The following is a 15699-nucleotide window of genomic DNA, read 5'->3' as shown; positions in this document are numbered from 1 at the left end:
GCTGTGGGTAGTGACCGAAAGAACGAGATCGCGGATACAAGCGGCAGAAATGAGCTTCCTCCGAAGGGTGGCTGGCCTCTCCCTTAGAGATAGCGTGAGAAGTTCGGCCATCCGGGAGGGGCTCAGAGTAGAGCAGCTGCTGCTCCACATCGAAAGGAGCCAGCTGAGGTGGTTCGGGCATCTGACAAGGATGCCCCCTGGGCGCCTCCTGGGTGAGGTGTTCCAGGCATGTCCCACCGGGAGGAGGCCCCGGGGCAGACCCAGGACACGCTGGAGAGATTATATCTCTCGGCTGGCCTGGGAACGCCTTGGTATTCCCCCGGATAAGCTGGAGGAGGTGGCTGGGGAGAGGGAGGTCTGGGCCTCTTTGCTTAGGCTGCTGCCCCCGCGACCCGGCCCCGGACAAAGCGGATGAAGATGGATGGATGGATGGATGGATGGATGGATGGATGTATCATGTTTGACATGTCAAGTGTACAGGGACTTTGTGCTCAGCTGGTGGCTGATCTGAAAGCGCTATATAAATACATTGCTTGCTTGCAACGTAGCTGCAACACTGTTCTACTGAAGAGGCACAGACCAGCCAGTCATCCAGGTAATTCAAGATTCTGAGGCCCCGCAGGCTCATAGGAGTGAAGGCCGCATCCTGCATCTCAGGAAGGTCTGGGGGGCCACAGAGATGCCAAAGGGGAAGTCTCCGAAGACCTGCCCATTGGACCAGAATCTGAGGAAGCGCCACCGCCCCTGCCAGATTAAGACCTGAAAGTAAGCGTCCTTCAGATCGATGGTGGCAAACCAATTCCCTGCAATGATGGCCTGACATACACTGGGGACCTTCAGCATCTTGCACCTCAGGGGCCAGAGATAGCAACTGAGGTCTTTGACATCCAGAATTGAATGGAGACCCCCATGCTCTTTGGGGAGTAGAAAGTAGTGGTAGAAAAACCCCCATGGGCAGCTTCCACCTCCCGTATGATAGCCTTTGTCATGAGGGCTGGCAGTTCTTCCTGCAGAAAGGCCTGCTGGAGGTTGCCTACTGAGGGGAAGGTCGGGATGTTCGCTATGGGGGGTCTGTGGCAAATCTGCGGGCGGTAGCCCTGGGTCATGAAGGAGATCACTCAAGGGTCTGCCCACAGACCCAACCAAGCCATCCTGCATTGTGAAGGCTGGCTGGAGGATGACTTAGCCTTGGTGACTAAGGGCTAGCAGGAGTGTCTTACAGAAGTATCCACATGCCACGACAGGGAGTGGAAAGACAGTCTCGATATGATAGAGAACTTAGCCTATCCCAGCTGACATCTGAGGTTTGGTAAACCCTGAAAGATCCCCAGTTCACTGCAGTCATAATACAGAAAGACAAGCAGCCATGCACACCTTCAGTCCATTTAGAACTGCCAGTTAACCTAACAAGAGCTGTGGGAGGAAACTTGCACACATGCACAGATAGTACAGTAACAATGGACATGTTCTATCCACTGCACCACCTTGCTACCCATTTATTTTTTCTCTATTTCATGTAAGCACACAAAAAATTGAAATCAATTTGACAAACAAAACTAGAGGATGTCCCTTAATCTTTTAACTCCATAAAATCTGCTAAACATAGTTCCATGTACAAATTTCACAATGATACATATTGTACCTTTTAATACAATGTGTGGTTAAAGTTCTGATTTTCTTGCAAGAAAATGTGAGGTAGTGGTAGCAAAAAACTTTATATTAGTCAAACCCTAGTGACCATTATGTTCGTTTGCGCTGACCCTGGCCTTTCGCATGCCTCGGTATCCTGCCTCTTTCTCTATAGGGAAAAAGAGAGAGATGTATGAGCATCCTGTCTTCTGCTTGGCCTCTCAAGTGATGGATTTAACGATTCGTGAGTACCTTCCTCCCCAGCCTCAATTAATTTGTTTTCTTATTATTACAGTCAGTATGCACGTAAACCACCAGAAGCAACCTCAAATTTTTGTCATCTCTGTTATCCTTTTGGTCTGTAACATTGATTGTTATACTGTGCTCCAAGCCCTTGTTCATTACTAAAACACCTTCTATTCTTTCTGTAATCTACTTTGCTGTACTGCCTGAAACCACCATTTCTGTCTGTCTGCAATTTGAATGCATTTTTACTTTGCTTATGTGTAAATTAAGTAAAATAAGTTTTTAAGGCCATGGTACAGACAAGGAAGACCCCCAAATCTAGCTGTTGTTAAAAGCATATCTTGTCAGTTCCCAGTCCTTTAAGGGAACATGTCTGATTGTGAATATGTCTGCCTTTGAATGAAAAGCCCATGAAATGCTGATTTAGACTCCATATATTGCACTTAGACTTACCAGCCACTTCAGTAGGTATACATGTTCAATAGCTTCTTAACACATATCTAATCTGCCAATTACATGACAGCATGTCATTGCATTTATACATGTAGACATGGTCAAGACAGTCTTGTGAATTTCAAACTGAGTGTCAGGAAGAATAAGGAAGAAAGATAATGTAAGTGAGTCATCATTAGGGATGGGTACCGGTGTCCGGTGACATGATGGCACCGGTTCTGACATAAACGGTAGTAACCAGACCGAAAAGCAGCGCACATTTCGGTGCTTTATTTCGGTGCTTTTTTTTTCCTGAGCTGTGATACACTTCTAGCCAATCATTTTCCGTTTCCGAGAATAGTAGGCGGGCCCAGGTACGTACGTTCTTTTAGAGCAGAGCTACAGATTAAAAATGTCCAAGGCGAAGCGGTCAAAAGTCTGGCTGTACTTCACAGCAAAATATGCAAACTCAGCAGCAACAAGTGCTTTAAGCTGATACTGTGATACTGTCAAAGGAGGTAACACCTCAAATCCGATCAAACACCTGGCGACGCATAGCGTTTTTTTTAAAAAGCCCAGAAATGCACCGTATTTGATAGCTTGCTGCGAGACCTCACACCGAGCACATCTACTGCGGGTGGGTTGCCTGTTATGCAACATCCCCCAAAAACACGAAGAGGAGAGTCCTGGCCCCTAGCCCTGCCAGTGTAGCAGAAATGATGAGGATGATGATGGCAGCAGCAGCCGTTCTTCTCTGCGTGAGTAGCTTAATGTTGTTCTTGTAATTTACGTTGAATAGGCTAACCACGTTATTACATTAATGCATGTAAGGTGAACTAGCAAACACCATCGTAGTTACATGCAGCTGTCTTCTTGTTTGATGGCAGATGCTCCCTTCACCCTGGCCAAAAAGGCTAAAATGACCAAAGAAAAAGAGGGAAACAGCTACACATGAGAGGTTTTTGGACAAAGTTTGTGTTTTTTCCATTGTTTAAGCACTGCTTCCAGCCAAGAATGATACCATATATGCCCCATAGCTGCAGAAAAGGCTAACATTGTTATCTTTTTACAAGAAATAGCTGAACATGAGAGGTTTTTGGACCAATTTTGTGTTCTCCATTCTTTAAGCATCGGTTTGAGCACCGTTTGAGCACCGGCACCGTTTCAAAAGTACCGATTTGGCACCGGTATGGGTAACGATACCCATCCCTAGTCATCATTATGGATTTTTCAGGTTTTGACTTTTGAATCCTTCATTATCATTTAATGCTTCATTGGGTTCTGAGCTAGCTTGTGTACATTCTCTTTAGTCTGAGTTATTGGTCTTATTGAATGGGTTTCAGTTAATATTATACTTTTTAATATTTTGGTTTTGTTATTTTTCTTAGTGCTGTCTTCTGTGTCAAATCTGTTTTAGTGTCCTTGACTCAGTGTTTTGATTATTTCCAGTTTTATTGTAATAGTCTTTTTCCTTTGTATGTAGTATTTTGTTTACTTTCCTTGTCTCATCATCATGGATTTGTTTCAGCTATCTCTCCTCATCCTCCTGAATCCATTTCCCTAATGTGTGTATGTAAGCCCTAAATTTGTCTTAGGTTTCTGTTGCGTCATACTGTTTTCTGTTTGCACTGTTTGCTTCCTGAGTAGTGAGTAGGCTTGATTTTGTTTTCATCTGTTTTCAGCCGTTTTGGACTGTCTGTGTTACCTAAATAATGGTTCATCTTTTGTTCATTGACACAAGACAACTCCTGCTCCTGTAGGTCGAAACTTTTCGTTATTTCAACCAACAGTGTCAGCGTGGAAATCTCTGCCAGGACTAGAAATAAAACCATGATTGATTTTGTGTCGTTCATTCATCAATTTAATCTGTTTCTGATCAATATGTGGGTCATGGTAATGGAGGTTAATTTATGTAATACAAAACAAAAAGAAAAAAAACTTGGGACATGCAATGTTTATGTTAAAACTGTTGCAGCGTTTTCAAATGATGGTACAGTCCGCACTCACTTTCTCTTTTAGATAATAATTTCTGCAGCTTTTGAGATAACCGTTTCACATAGTAGTGAGCTGGCAGGGGTGCACAATTTCCCATACCAAAGGATGCTCTGAAATAGAGAAAATATCAAGTGAGTGCCAGTTAAATATAAAAATGATAAATATTATTTTAGGTACCTTTCAAAATAGTCACCTTACACAGAAGTATTAAAATCCAGAAAGAAAAAAACAAAATCATCTTCCACCTGTAAATCTGTAATGAGTTTAAAGAGACTGACAGAGAGTCACTGTTAAAGATGTCGGACAGTATGAATGGGTCTCTTGACATGCGCAGAAGTTCAGAGAGATACTGTGGAGCAGTATTATGAGCAGATTATGCATTTCCTCAACTAAAAGAGTACAAAAATCAAATAATGAAATATTCATTGGGAAAGCAGGCCAGAAGAAAAGTAACTGTGTGCTAAACAAAGACAGTCATCTTAAGATGTTTCACACCACTAATGAGAAATGAGGGAACCATTGCTTTCTGTTACTATATTTTATATTTTAAGGTCAACAAGTTAAAAAGTTTTCAGTTTTTCAAGCCTGACTTAAAACATTAATCTGTGGGTGGTGGACCTCAGACCTAGGAGGGCTTAAAGTGTTTTAATGGTGTCAAATGTCTTTGTTCTCCTATTGAGCACCAGTAATAAATAATATAGATTTTATTGCTTTTGCTTTTTTTAAAAATGTTGGCAGCAAACAATTCATTTTATTTTATAAGTGGTAATATCTGACCCTAAAATTGGACACCTACTGAGCACTTGTTGACCTCATATCACATTGATTTCACTTTAACAGGCTGGAAGTGCCATGCATTCAGAGTCTTTTACTCACAGCATGTTTTAAGTAGATTCTCTCCTGGGGAACACGTGTTATATGTGCAGCTTGTTAAGGCATAGCTTAGTAAAACCACTGACTGAAGTCACCTTGAAGACCACTGGGTCTCCACACACTTCACCTGCCTGCATTCATATATCCGGATCTTGCTGCTCTCATTCCTCTTCTCTCCAGAGCATACTTCTACCTTTCCAAGGACTCTTCCACCTGCTCCCTACTCTCACCACAGATCACAATCAACATCATAGTACATGGAGACTCCTGCTAACTTCATCTGTCAACCTGTCCATCACCATGACAAACATGAAGGGCCCCAGAGCTGATCCCTGACCCCCACCTTAAACCCATCTGTTCTTTCTACCGCATAGCTCATCATTATTTTGCAGTCCTCATACATGTCTTTCTCACCTATTCCTGACTTTCTCATGCAGTGTCACAGTTCCTGTCTTTGCACTGCTTTCTATAGATCCACAAAGACACAGTGAAGTCCTTCTGACTTTCCCTGTTCTTCTGTTCTGTTCTTCTCCATCAGCATTTTCAAAGCAAATATTGCATCTCTAATGCTCTTTCTCAGCATTAACCCATACGCTTCTCACTGATAATCACCTCTCTTCTTAGCCTAGCTCCAACAACTCTCCCCATAGCGTCATGGTATCAATTTTATCCTTCTGTAGTTCCTACAGCTCTCCATATCACTGCTGTTCTTTAACATCGGTGTCAGTACATTTCTCCTCCATTCCTCAGGCATCTTGTCACCCTCCAAGATGTTTTAAACAATATGGTTAAGCAGTCCACTGCCCTCTCTCCAAAATATCCATATATGTCATCCGTCAGCCACTTTTCCATCCTTCATCCTCTTCACAGCCACCTTCACTTCCTTCTTGCTAATCTTCTGCACTTCCTGATTCACTAGCTGTCCTCCATCTGTTCTCTGCTCTCATTTTCTACATTCATCGGCTCCTCAAAGTGCTCCTTCCATCTTTAACACACTCTTTTTACTCATTAGTATACATCCATGTCTGTCATTAACCACCCTGACCACCTGCACATCCTTTCCACCTCAATCTCTCTGCCTAATCAATTGATGATAGCCCTTTTTCCTTAGTGTTTGGCCTCACAAACAACTCATTATAAGCCCTTTTCTTTGACGCCCCCACCTTTTCATTGCTAACGTCCTCCTTTGAATACTTTACTGCACTTCTCTTTCCAGAGGATACACCCAACACCTTTTGGCAGTTTCCCTCACCGGTTCAGCTGTACCAGTCATCTGGTAACTCTTCCCTACTACCCAGAGCCTTTTTCAACTCCTTGAACTCTGCACAACGTTCTTCCTTCTTCAAATTCCACATTGTTGGTTCATCCTCACTTTCCCTTTAATACCTTGAATAGCATCCAATGTTTTTTCTCTATCCTGCAGTACGTGTTCATCAAAGCCATTTCCATCCTTTTGGCAAAATCCATTACCGTTTGTCTTTCTGCATTGCTCCCCTTAACACAATAGTTACCCAACAGATTCTCATCACCTCTGTTCCCTTCACCCAAATGTCGATTAAAATCTACTCCAATCACCAATCTTTTCCCCCTGAGAACATGCTCTACCACTTCATTCAACATACTCCAGAATTCCTCTCTCTCTTTTGACATCCAACTTGTGGGCTGACAGTATTCAACATTACCCCTTTGATTCCCAGCTTCAAACTTTCTGACATTCTCTTCTCCTCCACAACACTCTCCACATACTCTTGCTTCAACATTACTCATACTCAGTTTTGGTTCCTATAATAGAACAGTTTGAATCCATCTCCAGTGCTCCTGGCATTCCACCCAACCTCCAGCACACACAATATGTCTATTGTTGTTCTCTTCAATATATCAGCCAGCTCTTCCCTTTGCCAGTCATAGTCCCTAGATGTGAAGCGCCTATTATTACCTTCAAACTCCCACCTTTCCTTTTCTCTCGCTGATTCTAAACATGCAAACATGGCTTCCCCCTTCCTTTGTTCTTAGCCAACAGTAGCACAGTTTCCACTGGCACCCTTTTATCCAACAGCATTGTCATTCTTATCCCAGACCTCGACAGACCAGTATGGACCAGTATCCTGACGCAGTCCTACCCATTTATTTGGGCTGGACTGACGTTTATGCTTTAGAAGTGAAAACTCAACACACTCATCTGAGTGCTTGTTGTTCAGCTGTCGCACATCATTTTCATTACAGTGAAAGTATGCGACCCAGAATATGTTAATAAAACTGGTGTTTGTGAAGTAGTCACACTCGAACGTCAAGGAAGGTGGTAGGGAAGCAGACTATGCAGACATTTTGGGTTTCCAAGGTGAGCAATTTATTTGCAGTGAACTTAATTTAATGTATAACTTAACAAAACTTTCCCCAAATCAATTCATTTAACTTAACAAAACTTTTCATAACTTAACAAAACTTTCCCCAAATCAATTCATTTAACAAAACTCAACATAACATGGCTCTGGTGACACAGCTCACCTCTCCTCTCTCCTGCATCTGGTAGAGACTGGCTTTAAATAGGGCCATCAATTTCCCTCCAATTGCCCAGCCAGTACCACTCACTTGAGTGAGTGGTACTGGCTGGGCAATTGGAGATTGTTTTTAGATAACCTGAGTAGAGTTTTAGATCCCTCAGTTGACTGAGGGATCTAAAACTCTACTCAGGTTATCTAAAAACACAAAACCTCTACACACTTCTAATATGCACATTTACACAACTAAATGGCAGTATTAACAAAAGGAAAAACATTCAACAAATCCCTTTAAACATTAACACAAACAAAAGGAAGCATCTCTCTGGAAAAAGAAACCCCTCCACATGGTTTGACCTGATGATGTCATGTGTGACATGATCAGGACTTTAAAATGAGGAAATGCCAAGCCGGCGTTTCCCCACACCTGACACTCATGATGACTGAAAAGACAAACAGAGTAAGTATGAACAAATGACTTAATCTGTAACATAATAAAGTATAAAGAAACATAACTTAGTATTTGTCTTAATTTTCAGAATGTTTGATTTGCCGGCAACAAAACGCTTACACAAACAAACCCGGGATAGTGAGTGAAGCAATGTTACTTGACAAATAGCAAATCATAGCAAATACATAGAAACAGAATAATGTGTACAATGTGCAAAAAAAAGGTAAACACATATGGGACAAATGGAGAGAATTACAACTGCTTCTCCACTTTGTCACAGTGTTCTGCAGACTCAGCCATGTTAGTCTGCTGTTATACAAATGCTATCTCTCATCAGCTTGCTGTGTTGTTCATCACTGAGCCACAACTCTACCAGCACGTGGTCTGAGTGGAGTCGGTGACATTTTCAAGTTAAAGCAGTTTCTGTGTCATGTGTATGTTCTCAGCAGAATTACACTACTGAGTGTACCATATCTTCTATTTCTATATGCTAAACATTTACGATTTCCTTGAAAACAATTTAATTAGTTAAAATAAATGACAATGTTTCTCAAGTATAGATACACAAAGATGCCTTTGACAAAATGTTTTAAAATGAGCAGCACTCAAACATACGGAAAAAAAATTAAGACGGACTTTTGCAAGATCTCGCAAAAGTCCGTCTTAATTTTTTTCTCTCCCATGTCCCCTGCGGGGCTCCGTACAAACAACCCGATGACTGTTTTAAAAGAAAGTTAAGGGAATAAACATGACATTTAATTATAATGATGTTATTAACCAACTTTAGATGGAATAATGCCAACCAGTGCAGAGGAGAGAGGTCTACAGAAGAAAAGACTGGAAGCTAACACTGGTCAAGATGCTGTGGATTTCTGGTTTTGATTTAATTAAGAGATGTTACTGAGGATGTGCAGCAGCAGCAGCAGCGGACTGAGAGGACTAAAACCACTGACGATCAAAGATTGGTTAATGGCTTAGGATGAATAATCTCAACTGGTTGGAAGCAAGGAGGTCTGCAGGAGAAGAGAAAGGAAGTTAATGAAGTGAAGTTTAGGATTGCAAGATTTAAGCACACAAGTGTGTGCTGATGTGTTTCTGAAGTCTTCCTAGTTATTTTCCAGAGTAGATGACTTTTAGGGGCATTGGATTGGCAAGCAGCAATCCAGGGAGAGACAGAGGGATTTGATGGAGAGTGGGCAGAGAGGTGGGCTACTGGGACGGCCTTGTTATTGTTGTTGTAGCAGTTCTCTGTTTGGATTTAACCCCTTAACTCCATAATATTCGATAGATACAGGGTTTTGGTTTTTTTTTTAGACTTCTATTACATCACCAGTATGATTTCTTTCCCTCCTGAAAAATCAAAATAAATTGCACAATACATTTATAAGCATTTAAAAAAAAAAGGCAGATATAGCAAATACGATACAAATTAAAAGTCATACATGGAGATAATTTTTTCTTTTAACAATAAACTCTCCATTTAAAAAAAGAAATTTCTTGCAATGATTTTGTATTTCAGGCTATAAGGGGTTAATGAGTTAAGCCAGCTGTGCTCTTCAGTCTCTTTAACAAAAAAGTCAGCGAATATTTTGGGAAACAACACACAGGCATAAAGCAGGAGGCTGGGAAACAAGAACCAAATGTGCAGAAAGTAACAAAAGTATAGCTAATAAAGACCTATTTAATGTTGGTGGTAAAGAACAAGGTGGTAAACCCATTGTTTCAGACTGGGTGCACAAGCTGATCTTTTAATGCAGCTTCGTTGATGAGACACTCCACAGCAGTAAGCCTGGGTTTTATTGGTTTCTCCATGTAGGAAGATGGGTTTGGTTATACACAATTGTAGGTTTGTTTAGCTCCATGAAGATAAAGGTTATCGAGGTTGTGGTGTGTGTTATATTTGAAAGACTGTTTTATATCTTGAAACAGCCGTACTTTACACAAGACTGAAAAAACAAACAGGGCTAAGAATAAAGTAAGAAGATGTCGATTAAAAACTTTGTTCTTAGAAGATAACGTACAATCATGTCGAAAAATGTTTTCCATATCAGGGCATCATTTAAAAAAGATCTTAAAAAGATCTTGTCCTTAATCTAACCGCAGGTATGAAACCATTTCACTATTTAAGAAGAATAAAGCCAAAATGAAGAATCAATCTGTGAAGAAGTGCACCTAATCATTCAGCTTTTAGAACAACCTTTAGCAACAAATTCTTCTCTGTGTTAATTTAATAGTCCCTCACATTGCCTTGGTCCACTCATCTGTACAATATCACTTCAGTTCATTGAGGTTTTTGGGCATTTGTTAAAGCTCTCTTCAGTTCCCACCACAGCATTTCAAATAGGCTGAGGTCTGGACTTTTGACTGGGCCATCCCTTTATCTGTGTTCTTTTCTTTTTCAGCCATTCTGTTGGTGTGTTTGGGATCATTGGACTTTATTTACCAATATGTCTGTGGAACTGTTCTTACCCTGTGTAAAAACAATTGTGTATGCAAAGTTATTTCATTTATGAAGCATGTGACTATTTCTGTTTTTCATATGTTTGTAAATCATAATTATTCTGAACCAGTAGGTGTGCGCAATCTGCATGCAATCTGCGAGAAAGTCTGACTTAAGAAACGTAAACAATTTTGTACAAAGAGAAAGTCAGAAAGGAGCAGCTTTCCATAGTGTTTATATAGGAGTGACGACATAAGAACTAAGGCTTGGCTGAAACTGGCTCATGCATCAGACAATGGCTGTCCTGAACTTATAGAGCGTATGTCCAATTTATGCACAGATTTGTGCATAAATTGGACATACAAACATTACACTCAAAAATCTGATTTTTGGTACCTGAATTTTTTCATACTGGAACAAATGACAATTTGAAACTATGAAACTTTGGCCGTGCGTGTACAAATGGCTGTCTATGGAAGTATACACAAGTCTTTAAAATTATTGAATAAATAAATTGCATAACTTGCATTGCAAAAACTAAAAATAAAAAATGAAATGATAAATGCAAAGATTTCAAAAACAATACCGGGAAAAAAACAATATAGTTGATGTGCTGTAATTAAATTGAATAATTTATTCACTGTAATATTCTTCAGTGCCACGTCATGGTGCCAATGCCTGCAGCTTCCTAATATTTATTCCTACAAAGCTATTATTCAACTTCATTTTTAGTGATATAGTGCCAAATCATAACAACAGTTCCCTCAAGACTCTTTATATTCTAAAGTAAAGACATTACAAAAATACAGAGAAAGCCCAACAATCTGATGACCCCATATGAGCAAGTACTTTGGTGACAGTGGGAAGGAAAAACTCCCTCTTAACAGGAAGTAGACAGGGTCATGGAGGGGTGGCCATCTACAACAACTGGATATTGTTAAGTGGAGATAGAACGAAAACATGCTGTGGAAAAGAGCCAGAGGTTAATAACAACTATTGATTAAATGATGTGTGGTGTATAAACACATGGTAAGTGGGGAAAAAGGTGAAGTAGGAAACAATCAATTATAGTGCAAGAGGCCTAGGCTCCTGGGGGACTCCCATGATGTGATGATTCAGGGTCACCTGATCTAGCCCTTGCAATGCGCTTTGTCAAAAAGGAACGTTTTAAGCCTAATCTTAAAAGTAGTACTGCTAGCCTAAAGGCCCTTGGTAAACAGCCCGTTAATATCAGAATCAGAATCAGCATACTTTATTAATCCCTAGGGAACTTATGTGAGCTATTACAGTTGCTCCAGTACAGTAACATTAACAAAAATAGACCAACCTATTTAACAAGACAATATGTTAAGATATAAGGAATAGCACAACGTATACAAATCACCAAATAATAAATATCCAGGGTTGGCAGATATAATTAGAAATAAATATCACGGAAATTGACAGCAATATTACCAAGTAAGTAAGAGTGTGTGCAGAAAGGATGTAACTATTGCAGTGTTTACAGTGTAGTGGATGGAGGAATTGTACAGGGAGACGGCCACAGGCAGGAATGATTTCTGATCATATTTAAGATTGAAGCATTAATTAAGAGTAGGACGTCTTTGAGCAGTCTTATAGGAATGGGGCAGATGATATGGTTGGGAGAAAGTAATTACTGAAGTTAAGTCAGGAAGATCAATTGGACAAAAGTCCTTCCTATTGGGGACCCATTTCTCATATAAGTTATTAATCAAACTTCTACTTTCATTTATAGCTTTGATTAAGAATAAAGCTGATTTACTATTAGTAAATATGGAAAAGCTCTGTTATAGCACTGCCTAGTGTCATACACTTTGGGTTGCATGGATAGAGGCTTATGAAATTAAGAACAGATTGTGATCACACCTAGAGGGTATCCACACTGATCTTTGACCTTTGTGCTTCAGAAAATGTGGGAAGGCTTGCCACCCCTGCCAAAAAACTGGAGGACACGATCCGTTTGGCTGAGCTGGTGATTGAGGTGCTTCAGCAGAATGAGGAACATCATGCTGAGGTCAGTGTGCTGGTACATATGCATATAGCCACACCATGTCCCTACTCCATTGTAGACGTTCTACATATTTGTCTCCAATGCAATGTTAAAATAAAAAGGTCTACAGAGCTCCTCAACATTTGTTTTCAAAGATAAACTGAACACGTTTTTTTGTCTCGTTGCAGACTGAAGTTAGGTAGTTGTATAACTTTACTTGAATGATAAATACAAAGCTTCTCACTGCTACCTACCTGCGTTAAACTATCATTCTCCATGTTATCTGCACAATAGGCCACAAAGTACATATTCTAAAGTGCAAGTAGGTTTATAAAAGCAGGGGAAACGCTTTGCTCTGCTGTGTATGCTGTGCTGTTTAGCTACATTTTTGTCACTTTTCTGTAACTAAAACAAAGCTGACTTACTGCTTCTCTACTTTTTATTCCAATCACTTATTTGTTTTGCGGGGAATTGTTTGAACAGGGAAAAGAGGTATGTGATTGTCTTGGTGCCATATACCCCATTCCCTACCCTACCCTCAATATACCCATAGAACCTGTGCATGCACTTATTGACACAGCTATTGTTGTTGAGGAATATTAATATTTCCCTTTTCAACAATGACACAAACCCATTTCAGCTTGTTGTCACTGCCATTCAAGTACTTGGAGAGGTGCTCGTTAGATTCGAAGCTTGCAACAGTTTTGCCTTCATTATTGAAGAGCAGACACAAGTACTTAGGCAGTGTGTTTATTTGTCCAAAGCATTAAGCTAGTATGTTTGGAGAAAGCAAGGGGGAAAACAGATTTTCCTATATTCTAACGATGTACTTTGCTTTCTAAGAGCCTACCACAAATCATCCCAGAATATAACAGCATGTTTATTGTGTTTAGTCATTGACATTTACTTATCCTACTCAGTAATTCATCTATCATGGAGATGTACATGTTCTTTTCAGTAAATCCACCAAGTAAGTTTGGTGAGGGTGTTTCTCATCCTTCCTTTTTTAAACAAATTTGCTTTGGACCTTTCAGCACACATAATGGAGGATATGAGCCATCTTTCACACTATGACCATGCCCCTTGCATTTCAGCAAAATTCCTTTCCCTGCTGCTCCAGTGAAACTTTAAACCAGTGTACATGACTCCAGCCCAAACGTGTTGAAATATTCTGTTACAGTTTATTTTCTCTTGAGTTTTTGATCCTGGTTTATCCATGTACAACCCTAATTCTTCAAAATTTAGGATACTGTGTCAAATGTAAATTTAAAATATAATACTCTAAATTGTGAGAATGTTGAATATACAGTAACATTAAAACATTTAGAGGCTTAAGGCCAAAAATCAGTATTGGCTAACCATGGCCTTCAGGTCTCAGGCAGCACTTTCAGAAATAAAGTGATTCAGGAAGTCTCTGGGCCTGAGCTCATTTAAAATGGACTAAAGCAAACTGGAAAACTATTCTGTGGTCAGACGCATCAAATGTGGGCACCTCAACCTCTTGGAAAAAATAGCACACGGACCAAATGGCTTATTATATGTGAGGAGTTCAAAAGTCTGCATCTCTGATGGTATGGGAGTAGATTATTGCCCATGGCAACAGCCGCTTGGACATCAATGCTGAAGGTATATCCACAGTGTATAGCGGTCACTCAAAAACTGATTCTTTACCCCCAATAAACACCAAGCAAAGTGAACTGATTTAAATAATGAATCATTAAGAAAAGTGTACTTGGTTTAAACTGAATATATACCAGTCAAGTACATTTAATTTGGCCAGATTATAATAAATGTAACATTTCACATTGTACGTTTTACTATTATATGAAAAATGTACATATAATTAAATCAGTTAAAGTCAGGAACTTTTTGCTTGTTTGTTAGTTTATATGTTTTCGCTGCCATATGCTTCCTAGCATCTTATCAGACAAGAATGGCGTAACATTCCCCTCCCAAAAGTCCGGAAATCTGTCTCTTGAGGTCCCAGATGTTTACTGACTGTTGTTAAAAGGAGATGGGAAGCTAAAGTGATAAACACGCCTGTCTCCCAGCTTTATTGAGACATGTTGATTTGATATGTTTTCCATGTTATTTTGTGGATAAAATATAAGTTTATGACATTGAAGAATGTTGCATTCTGTTTTTACTAATATATGTTACACAGCACCCTTGCTTTGGAATTGGGGTTGGTTTTCCTCTCATGTAATCACCAGCTTTAACTTGACTTAGACTTTGCACTCTAATCCTAATAACTGGAATTAAGTTATAAAAATCATTGTAAAACTGCAACAGTTTTTTTTTTTTACTATTTTGTGAAAAAAGTTGAAATGATATAATAGTTGAAATAGTTGAAATAGTTGAAATGTGGAGATTGCAGTTGTTTCAAACAAACTGCCACAGCTGTTATATACCCTCCACAAAATGCCTTGGGTAGATGCTTACATTCTTCTTCAGAATCTGTTTTAGTTACAAGGAAATTATTTCTCTATTAGCACATAAACACTGTGCTAACATGTGGTTATAAGTAAAAGGTTGCAGCAGATGGCCCCGCCCCTCCCTGAGCCTGGTTCTGCTGGAGGTTTCTTCCTGTTAAAAGGGAGTTTTTCCTTCCCACTGTCACCAAAGTGCTGCTCATAGGGGGTCATATGATTGTTGAGTTTTTCTCTGTATGTATTATTGTACGATCTACTGTACAATGTGTTATTGTGATTTGGCGCTATGTAAATAAAATTGAATTGAATTGAAAGGATGGTGCACAATGCTGCATCTGGACAGAAGGAAAAAAACATGCAAATGTGAAAGAGTGGATTTGTTCAAAAAGAAATTTCTAGCAGTGGACGGATGGGAGGATATCGATGATTACAACCTTGTGTAGTGAAGAGTATCTATGTTGTATCACAAGACACAAAGGCTCATCAGTTTGTTTCACTAGCTCATCTACACAAGGCATTTTGGAGCAGCCAAGGCAGTTTGTTTGAAACAAGACTGTAGACCTGCACGAGGCATCAGCAGAAGGTTGGTGAGAAAGTGACAACTTTGGTACAATTATCTGGAAATGACAAAAATATGAAATGATCAGCTTCATGCAAGATCTTGCCTCATTAGTTGAGGATGATCATGAGAA

The 15699-nt window shown here is 39.9% G+C and overlaps 1 protein-coding gene across 1 annotated transcript in view; it reads left to right on the top strand.

Annotated features, from left to right (window-relative positions):
* The window catches only part of LOC146669047 (calcium-dependent secretion activator 1-like), a 337734-nt gene that overhangs the window by 218010 nt on the left and 104025 nt on the right, over positions 1–15699 (top strand). Inside the window, exon 17 of the mRNA XM_085405453.1 lies at positions 12493–12599. Within this exon, the coding sequence (XP_085261579.1) occupies positions 12493–12599 (107 nt within the window). The remainder of the gene's footprint in view (positions 1–12492; positions 12600–15699) is intronic.

This window comes from Rhamphochromis longiceps, linkage group LG5 (assembly GCF_057381845.1).
Source record: "Rhamphochromis longiceps isolate RC_006_pf linkage group LG5, R_longiceps_female_GT1.1, whole genome shotgun sequence".
NCBI classification, from domain to species: domain Eukaryota; kingdom Metazoa; phylum Chordata; class Actinopteri; order Cichliformes; family Cichlidae; genus Rhamphochromis; species Rhamphochromis longiceps.
The sequence above is the reverse complement of the archived record's forward strand: the minus strand, read 5'-3'. Positions and strand labels throughout refer to the sequence as shown.